The sequence below is a fragment of the Salvelinus namaycush genome, chromosome 40, assembly GCF_016432855.1.
Source record: "Salvelinus namaycush isolate Seneca chromosome 40, SaNama_1.0, whole genome shotgun sequence".
NCBI classification, from domain to species: domain Eukaryota; kingdom Metazoa; phylum Chordata; class Actinopteri; order Salmoniformes; family Salmonidae; genus Salvelinus; species Salvelinus namaycush.
Window position 1 is genome coordinate 8380886 of NC_052346.1, and position 12219 is coordinate 8393104.

General features: G+C 43.0%; 1 protein-coding gene across 1 annotated transcript in view; it reads right to left on the reverse strand.

The window, feature by feature from the left end:
* The window catches only part of LOC120033195 (protein TANC1-like), a 48824-nt gene that overhangs the window by 20883 nt on the left and 15722 nt on the right, over positions 1-12219 (reverse strand). The window contains exon 7 of the mRNA XM_038979478.1: positions 666-779. Coding sequence (XP_038835406.1) covers positions 666-779 — 114 coding nt within the window. The remainder of the gene's footprint in view (positions 1-665; positions 780-12219) is intronic.

Here is a 12219-nt window from a genome sequence, read left to right on the forward strand (position 1 = left end):
ACCTTTGAATTGGAACGCTGACTGCAAGCCAGGCCTAATCGCCCAACATCAGTGCCCGACCTCACTAATGCTCGTGGCAGGAATGGAAGCATGTCCCTGCAACAATGTTCCAACATCTAGTGGAAAACCTTCCCAGAACAGTGGAGGCTGTTATAGCAGCAAAGGGAGGACCAACTCCATATTAATCCCCATGATTTTGGAATGAGATGTTCAACAAGCAGGTGTCCGCATACTTTTTTCATGTAGTGTATCATATTAACACGGCATAAGTCATGGCAAAATGTGTCGAATTTTGGGAAATTAGCTGTAAAACTGCACTTTTTTCTCTCTGCCCCATGGCAAAACAAGTAAAATTGAATTATATTAATTATAAAATTGCACACATTTCCCTTCACCCCATGGAAAAATATGTAGAATTGCAGAAAATGTACTTAAAAAATGTTTTCTCTCCTCAGTCAAGAGGGGGGCCACTAAAAGGTTTTGCCCGTGAGGTGGGGAGGGGGACCAACCAAATATTGCCTAGGGCCCCCAAAAGGCTAGTGCCGGCCCTGCGCACGCACACATGCCTGCAGAAATGCCTGCATGCACGTATATACACACACACACACACACAAACACCACAACCCCCCCCCCCCACACACACATAAACACAAACAGTACCACACCTTTGGCGTCCCTTCCCCCTGTGCTGTTCCAGGGCTGTTTGATGGAGCTTCGCTGGGGAGCACTCCGTTGATCATCCAGGTAGCTCAGATCCTCCAGCTTCGTGGAACTAGTGGCTGCAGGGGAAGACATGAGAGACAGAATGAAGGAGAAGAGAAGTAGAGAAGTAGAAAATAAAGAACGAGGGAAAGCAGGAAAGAGAGCTTTTTACAGAGTTGTTTCATTCGTTTTTGCCTTCAAGGTAGAAAATCTTAAACGTTTGGGAATAAAATGAACAAAACCCTTCATCGCCAAACAGTATAACTATGGAGCTGTGTCCCCATTTCAACATACTGTTCTACGGGCACTTATGGCATCCCGATTATTTTCAAACATGTTTAATATATTGGGCCTCAAATCGGCCATTATCGCCAAGTGTGAGCAGTGCTAAGAGCAGATGCAAGGCATGTCCCACCGTCAGCCAATCAGCTATAAAGGTTCTCTTCAACTAACTCACAAGTTCATCACAACAATGGCACCAAAGGTATAACCTACCCCCTCAATTCATGCCCTGGTTTTAACTTAACACCCCAAGCCCTTCACTGACACAGAGATATTTATAGAGAGAATGATGACTGAAGGAATTGGCCTATAATTTTGTCTGTCAAACAGGTTGGCCTACCTCCTATTTCTTAAATAGGAAGAAATTGGTTTCAACACAAAGCCCTCGTTTTAAGACAAATTAAAATGAAGACTGTTTAAATGAGAGGTTTTCTCAAATCAGCCTATTTTCAGCACCCATGTTGAAAGTATTACAATGTAATGTAATTTACTCAAATCTGGCTTATTGCGAGGTCAATAACTCTGATAAATAGCTTAATTATGGGCAACTCATTTTTTTCTCATTAAAATCAATTATAGAAGTAGAAAGCTATCAAAGTTCACCTCCGGTCCCTCACATCAGTAGCCCGCCCGCACAGATGCTGCGCTCCTTGTACGTGCATTGTTCTGCTTCCTCGGTTGCCATGTTGATTTCCTTACTAGGCCTACACATACACAAAGCTGCCTGGCAAATATAGACTGATTTTTATACTGCCGTGGAGGTGCCATCCGGGGGGGATGTACTGTACCGATTAAAGGTCACTGCGATTTGGCCCAACTGAATCGTTAAATGTGAGAGGTTCCAACTAAGCCCCATATGGGAGAGCATAAAATACAAGGAAATTCTCAAAGCCGCAGAGAACCTTGATGACCTCATATCTATCCGGGGGAATTCTGGTGGAGACCTCCTCCCAGGTAGTACCAGCGATGGCAATACTGGCTGCAGTAACCCATGGGGGTCAGGGGTCGCACGTGGACATTCAGGGAATAATACTGTTGTTCTGGCGGCACAGCATAAATCTTAGCGGTCTGACTGCACAGAAGTGCCGTGGGAAGAAGGGCCTCCTCTGGGGACCAGCGTGCGTGTGTTGAGGGGGAGGGGGGTTTCCGGGCTCCATCAGCCAGGACTAGACATTACACACTCAATATCTACCCATCCCGGAACATTTTGACACTCCTGTCGAACGGCTACAACAGTACGCGCAAGTCTACACTTGAGCAGGGCTCAAGGGAGAACAACTGTGTTGAGGGTCCGTCGGAGACTCGTGTGCATGAGCTTGAAGTTGTGTGTGTGTGTGTCTGTGTGTGTGGTGTGTGTGTGTGTTTGTAGGTGAATGTACGCGTGGAAGGAGAGAGGTGTAGAGATGTGTTTGTGTGTGTGTCTGTGTGTGAGAGAGTGTGTTTTGTAGGTGAATGTACGAGTGGAAGGGGAGAGGTGTAGTGATGTGTGTGTGTGGGGGGGAGGGGGGCGTGTGTGTGTATGCATCCCACAATCGAGACTATAGGGTGTTGATAATAAGGATGGGATGGAATCTCAAGCTATAACATAAAATAATATCTGCTTCCCTAAATGTGCATTTTCTACTGCCGGTTGCTTTGTCAAAGGTAGCTATCCTTTTGGAGGAAGTGGCTACATTATTACGCATACTGTCCGTCTAATGTGAAAGAAATGAAGGTATTCAGAAAAAATAAATACAAACACAAAAGTTATACAGTACAATTGAGGCAAAGGGTTAGAACTGTTTAGTGCTGCTAAGCTGGTTGTGGCATTTCGTGCTCTTTTCAAAGAACGGGTCCCAACTTCTTATGGGTCCTAGGATCCATGTGTATAGTGATGGGGGAAGGTTTTTTCGGGAGGGAAATTGGAGCTACAGAATGTATGTACCGTCTGTCATGGTACAAATGTGGATAATCGACAGGTATTGATTCTGGTGGTGCTGGTAAGCACGGATAAGTATTTTCTTTAAAGTGGTAAGGATAGTGGTAAGTGTCTCAACATGTAACCTATCATGATAATTGATTAATTGAATTGCAGCTAGCTATAATTCTAATGGTTTGGCTGATACTGGGAAAAGAAGAGCAGTCTTCAAATGGCTAAAAGAGAAGGATTACCATATTTATTGTTTACAGGAAACTCGTTCAATATCTTCTGACGAAGTGGCCTGGGAAAAAAAGAGTAGGATGGTCAAATCTATTTCTGTCATGGGCTGAGGAATTCAAAAGGTGTTCTAATCCTACTGAAAAACAATCTAGATCCTGAGGTGCAATCCGTTCAAATGGATCCTCAAGGAAGATGGATTGCTTTGAATGTACTACTTGATGATAAACAGACGTGGCTCATAAATATATACGGACCGAATAATGACGATCCAAACTTCTTTGAGAAAATGTATAATAATCTCATTAGTCTCCAAGATACAAATAATTATATTTTAATGGTAGGGGACTACAATACAGCTTTATGTACATCCACACCGTAAAGGCAATCATACTATCACCCTCTGACGCTCAAAGTGATTACGAATATTATGGATACGTTGGAATTGACTGATATTTGGAGGTTAATAAAAAAATGTGGACCTTGTAAAAAATATTTGGAGTAGGCTTAATCAAGCTAGCTGGATTGATTATTTTTCTTTTCTATGGAGCCAAAAGTAAACAAAGTATTGATTGAGTTCCGCTAGCGGAACCCCTCGACAACATTCCGCTGAAAAGGCAGCGCGGGAAATTCCAAAATATTTTTTGCAAATATGTAACTTTCACACATTAACAGGTCCAATACAGCAAATGAAAGATAAACATCTTGTTAATCTACCCATCGTGTCCGATTTCAAAAAGGTTTTACAGCGAAAGCACAACATATGATTATGTAAGTTCAGAGCCAAGTCAAAAAAACACAGCCATTTTTCCAGCCAAAGATAGGAGTCACAAAAAGCAGAAATTTGGATAAAATTAATCACTAACCTTTGATGATCTTCATCAGATGACACTCATAGGACATCATGTTACACAATACATGTATGTTTTGTTCGATAATGTGCATATTTATATCCAAAAATCTCAGTTTACATTGGCGCGTTACGTGCAGTAATGTTTTGATTTCAAAACATCCGGTGATTTTGCAGATAGATACAGAAATCCCAGAAATACTCATAATAAACATTGATAAAAGATACAAGTGTTATTCACAGAATTAAAGATAGACTTCTCCTTAATGCAACCGCTGTGTCAGATTTCAAAAAAACTTTAAGGAAAAAGCATAATCTGATTACGGCGCTCAGAGCCAAATCCAGCCAAAGAAATATCTGCCATGTTGGAGTCAACAGAAGTTAGAAATAACATGATAAATATTCACTTACCTTTGATGATCTTCATCAGAATGCACTCCCAGGAATCCCAGTTCGACAATAAAAGACTGATTTGTTCCATAAAGTCCATAATTTATGTCCAAATAGCCACTAGTTGTTAGCGTGTTCAGCTCAGTAATCCATCTTCATGAGCACTACGTCCAGACAAAAACTCGAAATGCTCCGTTACAGGTTGTAGAAACATATCAAACGATGTATGGAATCAATCTTTAGGATGTTTTTAACATAAATGATCAATAATGTTCCAACCGGAGAATTCCATTGTCTGTAGCAAAGCACTGGAACGAGAACTAACTCTGTCGGGAGCGTGCGTCACGAGCCTGAGACACTCTGCCAGACCCATGACTCATTCAGCTCCCATTCCCCCCTCCTTTATAGCAGAAGCCTGAAACAAGTTTCTAAAGACGGTTGACATCTAGTCTTAGGAAGTGCAACTTAACCCCATAGACACTGTGTATTCGGTAGGCCAAGCTTTGAAAAACTACAAACCTCAGATTTCCCACTTCCTGGTTGGATTTTTCTCAGGTTTTCACCTGCTATATAAGTTCTGTTATACTCACAGACATCATTCAAACAGTTTTAGAAACTTCAGAGTGTTTTTTTATCCAATACTACTAATAATATGCATATATTAGCATCTGGGACAGAGTAGCAGGCAGTTTACTCTGGGCACGCATTTCATGCAAAAGTGAAAATGCTGCCCCCTATCCAAAACAGGTTTTAACAAAAACGAAGGAAATATATAACAGATTTCTTTCCGGCACAATACAGGTTCAGCGGACCCACTTATCGTATGGGATGCCTTTAAATTTGTCTTTAGAGGCCACTCAATTCAGTTTTCCTCCCCAAAACTAAAATGGTTTGGGTCAACAGAGAAACTACTTACATCAGAAATAGAAAAACTAGCATTTCATATCAATGATGTACTACTGAACCACTGAATAATCTAGATGCAAAACAGACAGAGAAACTTATTTAGGAAAGATCGGGTTTCAATTATCAAACAAACTGAGCAAATAGCACTTAGTGACATCGGCTGATGTAAAAAAGGGCTTTATAAATAAAATGTGATTGACTGATTGATGGAGAACGGCGACAAATGCACCTAGTTTTCCTTAAACCGTCAATATAGAAACGCAACCAAACATAATCTACAGAAAATAGTTACAAACAATGGAGAAATCCTTATCTCACCAAAGGAGATTTTTTATGAAGTAAAATTATTATTATTTTTATACCCTGTTTTTCAATCTTGTCTCATCGCTGCAACTCCCCAACAGGCTCAGGAGAGGCGAAAGTGGAGTCACGCGTCCTCTGAAACATGACCCGCCTAACCGCGATCCTTAACAACCGCCAGCTTACCCCGGAAGCCAGCCGCACCAATGTGTCGGAGGAATCACTGTTCAACTGGGTCAGCCCGCAGGCACCCGGCCCGCCACAAGGAGTCGCTAGAGCACAATGAGCCAAGTAAAGCCCCACTGGCCAAACCCTCCCCTAACCAGTGCACCGTCTTATGGGACTCCCGACCACGGTTGTGGCACAGCCCGGGAAATGAACCCGGACCTGTAGTAACACCTCTAGCACTGCATGTGATGCAGTGCCTTAGACCTCTGCGCCACTCGGGAGGCCTAAGTAAAATATTTTAAACAAAGGTTCTCTTGTCAAGTTCGTACAATCTCAGTGAACAATGAGTTTTGTGAAATCCTTCTCCCAAAAAATCATGTTCAACTATCTGCGAAAAAAACAAAAACTTGTGATGGCCTAATTACACAGGACGAACTACGGTTGGCAAATGATTCCCTTCAGACGGGGAAAACCCCTGGTCTCGATGGCATTCCAATAGAGATATATCTACTGAGAGATCCACTACTACCATGTTTTAATTACTCGCATATACTGTAAATGACAAACTATCGGACACACAAAAAGTGGGACTGGTCTCTCTCCTACTGAAGCAGGAGCCATTGGGCAGTACAAAGACCCGGTATCTCCAAAAAATTGGAGGCCCTTCAATGTTGCGACGCAAAAATATTGGCAAAATGTATTGCTCATAGAATTAAAAAGGTCCTACCGGACATTCAGACGGAATTCTTAAAAGGAAGATATATAGGAGACAACATTAGACTATGAGAATACAGGGAAACCTGGTATAATCTTTATAGCAGATTTTAAGACAGCATTCGATACAGCAGATCTAGAATCAGTTTATAAGTGCCTAGATTTCTTTCAACTTTTGAGGATCTCTCATAAGATGGGTGAAAGTAATGTACAACAACTCTTTATGTAAAATATACAGTGCTTTCGGAAAGTATTCAGACCCCTTGACTTTTTCCACATTTTGTTACGTTACAGCCTTATTCTGGAGAATAAAAGCAGACTCGTGTGAGAATTTAATTTTTTATGTCCTTAATGACAAACCGGAGAAAGTTAAACAGGCATATTTGTATAACGAACATGAGTTTGAAGGGTTACAACTATTAAATATTAAGACATTAAACCTCTCACTTAAAGCCTCCATTATAAACTGGTTTTCCAGCAGGCTACTAAGAGAAGCACATTCAATGTTCAAAAGGGGTCTCTTTGCCGTTATGTAGATTAAAACTAACCGTTTCCGGTGGATTGACAATGGAACCCTGTTTAAAGTATCATCCGTTTGAAATGAAGCCATACAGAGATGGTTACAATTCCAATTACCTCCTCTTGAAGAGGCTGAACAAATATTACAGCAAATAGTATGGCTAAACTACAATGTACTGATGAAGGAAATAACTATTTTATTTTAACAAAAAATATAAGAAATTATAAGAAATGACATTGGAAATAAGGAAAGTAAAATTTTGTCACACAAGCAATTAACAAAGCCGTATGGGGATGTATGCTCAATAAAGAAGTTTAACCAACTCATCACAGCTCTGCCACAAAAATGTAAGGGGCAATTACTCAAAAGAGAAAGGAATTGATTCGTTTGTCTGCCGCCAGTCAAAAACAATGCATGGCTTAAAATGACTAGTATTCTGCACATCGTAAAATATATCAGTTTCACTTAAAGTCGAGAGGTTTGACAACTATTCTGCATAAAATTCAAGATAATTGAGCAGAGATTTTTGATGTCCCTTAACCATGGCATCGGGTTTATGAACCGTTATACAAAACATTTGATGCAACCGATCCGTTCTTTTCAATTTAAACTATTATATAATATTCTCGCCACAAAAAGAATCCTCAATATACGGGGTGAGGCCTGTGCACACTGCAACGAAGAAACAGAATCAATAGATGATCACTCTTGGAGTCAGGTTCAGGAGTGGTTGTTGAGTCAAAATGTCTGTGTTCAGATGGATGTAGAAACAGTACTGTTAGGAGATTAAAAAAAGAAACTACATCAATCAATGAAAAATATGATTATACTTTTAGTTAAAGTATTCACTTTTAGGCCAATCTCGGTATAAATTGTACAAATAGAGAGGTTCGAGACCCTCTTAAGATGTCAAAGTAAAATAGAAGAATGTAGAGCAAAAGGAAATAGTAAAATGCTAATATACTGGGAAAGATGGGTTAGTCTGTCGACAACTGAGGGTTGGAATGAAGATTAGAGGGATTGGTTGACTTGACAATGCACCTAGAGTCCAGTACAAATGTTAGGAGGCTGTACAGTGCATTCGGAAAGTATTCAGACCCCTTCACTTTTCCACATTTTGTTACGTTGCTGCCTTATTTGAAATTGGATTAAATCGTTTTTTCCCTCATCAATCTACACACAATACCCCACAACGACAAAGCAAAAACAGATTTTTCAAAAAGTTTGCATTTTTATAAAAAAATACAAAACTGAAATATCACATTTACATAAGCATTCAGACCCTTTACTCAGTACTTTGTTGAAGCACCTTGGGCAGTGATTACAGCCTCGAGTCTTCTTGGGTATGATGCTATAAGCTTGGCACACCTGTATTTGGGGAGTTTCTCCTATTCTTCTCTGCAGATCCTCTCAAGCTCTGTCAGGTTGGATGGAGAGCGTCGCTGCACAACTATTTTCTGGTCTCTCCCGAGATGTTCGATTGGGTTCAAGTCCGGGTTCTGGCTGGGCCACTCAAGCACATTCAGAGTCCCGAAGTCACTCCTGTGTTATCTTGGCTGTGTGCTTAGAGTTGTTGTCTTGTTGGAAGGTGAACCTTCGCCCCAGTCTGAGCGCTCTGGAGCAGGTTTCATCAAGAATCTCTCTGTACTTCACTCCATTCATCTCTACCTCAATCCTGGCTAGTCTCCCAGTCCGTGCCGCTGAAAAACGTCCCCACAGCATGATTCTGCCACCACCAAGCTTCACCGTAGGGATGGTGCCAGGTTTCCTCCAGACGTGACTCTTGGCATTTAGGCCAAAGAGTTCAATCTTGGTTTCATCAAACCAGATAATCTTGTTTCTCATGTGAGAGTTCTTTAGGTGCCTTTTGGCAAACTGTCATGTGCCTTTTACTGAGAAGTGGCTTCCGTCTGGCCACTCTACCATAAAAGCCTGATTGGTGGAGTGCTGCAGAGATGGTGGTCCTTCTGGAAGGTTATGCAATCTCCACAGAGGAACTCTGGAGCTCTGTCAGAGTGACCATCTGGTTCTTGGTCACCTCCCTGACCAAGGCCCTTCTTCCCGATTGCTCAGTTTGACCGGGCGGCCAGCTCTAGCAAGAGTCTTGGTGGTTCCAAACTTCTTCCATTTAAGGATGATGGAGGACACTGTGTTCTTGTGGACCTTCAATGCTGCAAAAATGTTTTGGTACCCTTCCCCAGATCTGTGCCTTGACACATTCTGTCTCGGAGCTCTACGGACAATTCCGTCGACCTCATGGCTTGGTTTATGCTCTGACATGCACTGTCAACTGTGGGACCTTATATAGACAGGTGTGTAGCTTTGATGAGGAACATTTAATGTAACAAAATGTGGAAAAGGCAAGGGGTCTGAAAACTTTCCGAATGCACTGTATATATATTTCATTTGTATGTTTTCCACCAGGTCCTCCAACCAGGGTGGTAGGAACAAAACAAAAAAAGCGGAACAGAAATAATGTATTGGCCAGCAGCATACCACCCTGCATCTAGCAGCATACCACCCTGCATCCAGCAGCATACCACCCTGCATCCAGCAGCATACCACCCTGCATCCAGCAGCATACCACCCTGCATCTAGCAGCATACCACCCTGCATCCAGCAGCATACCACCCTGCATCCAGCAGCATACCACCCTGCATCCAGCAGCATACCACCCTGCATCCAGCAGCATACCACCCTGCATCCAGCAGCATACCACCCTGCATCCAGCAGCATACCACCCCGCATCCAGCAGCATTTTAAATGGGTGTCCTGACTCTCTGTGGTCACTAAAGATCCCATGGCACTACCCCGGTAGCCTGTAATGTATTTCAGCCTTAAGGGAGAGCGATTCAAGACTCTTGTCCTTGAGTAAAATGGGAAACGAATCGGTCATAGTTCTTCCCTTATGCTGCCCATGTTTTGTGACGTCAAATATTCTGGAGAAAGACACTCAAGGATAAAACACAAAGACACACACAGAGAGCCAGCTGCAGCACACACACACATACACACACAAACACACAATGCATGCACACTCGAACGCATCGTATAGTAAATCCTCTCACTCTCGGTTTCCATTTTACTTCTCCTCTGTCCCCTGTCCCCCCCCTCTTTTTCTGCCTCTCTTTCTCTGTCATGCTCATTTGCTCAATCTTCAACAACTCATTAAAATGGGTGTTTACCACCAGATCAGTCCATGTTGTATGGTGATGATGATCTAAGTGAATCCTCACCCAGCCTGGGAATATCAACAGCTCACTACAGGTCAGGAACATAGTCAGGTCCAGAGACCAGCTCCAATTACACCTGTTCTGTAGCAGAATGTTGTGTTTGTAAGGACCAGTCCGTTTTAGCTCTCTCTGCTCTGCTCCACCAGACCTAGCTCTCTCTGCTCAGCTCCACCAGGCTTAGTTCTCTCTGCTCTACTCTACCAGGCCTAGTTCTCTCTGCTCTGAGTGAGTGAGAGGAGATCCAATAGAAGTGGCTTATGAATTCAAGTCTGGCAAAGAAGCAGCTAACTAGATTACAGTCATTTCCTATGGGAAACAGTCTGCTTGTCGCGGTCTGGATGTGATATAACAGAACAGTAATATCTGGATAGGGAGGTTGTAGATAGATATACACAGATATTCTGTGTGTGTGTGTGTGTGTGTGTGTGTGTGTGTGTGTGTGTGTGTGTGTGTGTGTGTGTGTGTGTATGGGTGTGGGCATGTTGTTTTAATGAATCTGCAGTAACTGTTGTATAGTAGCTTGGACCAGAGCTAGATGGGGCTTGAGGCTTCTAGGTTCAAGTTTAATCAGCCTATTTGTAGTAAAGTTGTGATTGAAGCCTCTCTAAGTTATTTAGTACTGCCTTTTGTTCCGCGTGGCAAGGCAAGGAACTATAGCTGTCATGATCGAGTCATACTACGAACTCAGCGGCCGTTCACTCGCTCTTTCTCTTTCTCTCTCCCTGTCTCTTTCCTTCTGTCGCTCTCTCTTTCCTTTCTCTTTGTCTTTCCTCTCTGTCTCTTTTCTGTCTCTATCTCTCTCTCTCTCTCTCATTCATTTCAGACTGATCTCTACACCTTATACAGCACATAAATCCATAGTGCCCGGCCTAGCCTCCTGTACTACCGTATAATCTGGCATTACATGAGACCTTTAATCTCCTCAGAGTGGAATCACAAGGGGAACGTCACGTTGCTCTGCTCTGTGACACGTACTGCACAGCTCACAGGACAGGAGCGGAAGTGGACCAGGAAATGGCCTGTATGGCGCTACACTTCACCTCACCCACTGGAACACCATGTTACAACCGCAACATCACCCCCACCGTGTCCAGTCTAGTGGTGAGTCACACCTGGATCTTGGGAAAAGTGGTTGGAGGCTGGATCAGGCTATTGTTCAGCGTTAGAACCATTGAGCTCAGAGATACACTTCACATCACCCCTCCCAACACCATCATGTCCATTATACTGCTGAGTTACCCTACATCTTGTTCAATCCAGGGCCAGGTTATTGTTAAACAATGTACACATTTTCTTTCCCACAATCTTCCACCTCAAATACATGTTGTTTGGTATGATAATAATCTCGGAGCACTATGATGAAAGCTACAGTGGCAGTTGAATGGCAAGAGCTCTCGGGGGTGGGTCTGCCCTCTTTCAATGGCACCGCAGGAATACTGACATTCTATTCACACACAGCGCCACTTAACTCTCAAGCTGTACTGGAATCAGCAGGCATACGTGGGACTAACACTTCCTCTATGCTCGGGCCACCACAGCACAATAACAGATAGAAAGCCATGTAGAGCATGGACTTTGAAAGAAACCAAAACATGTCCTGTGTTACTCCCATCTGTCACGGAATACTAGGTGTGTGAGGGAAGAATCAGGCGCAGAGAGCAGAGAGTTCCATAGGGAGAAGTGCCCAAAACACAGGGCGCGAAAAATATGGACCAACCCAAAACACAGGGTACCCAGTCCGGAGCACGAACACACCCAACAACACAAACACGTAACACAAGAATAATCCCGCACAAAACAAGGGCGGGTAAACTAGCTTTAAATAAGGAAGCCCATCAGGCAAACACAAATAGACACAGGTGCAACTAATAAGACAAAACAAACAGAAAACGGAAAAAGGGATCGGTGGCGGCTAGTAGGCCGGTGACGACGACCGCCGAGCACCGCCCGAACAGGCAGGGGAGCCAACTTCGGCGGAAGTCGTGACACCATCTCTGTTTTCCCCCCATCACAACCT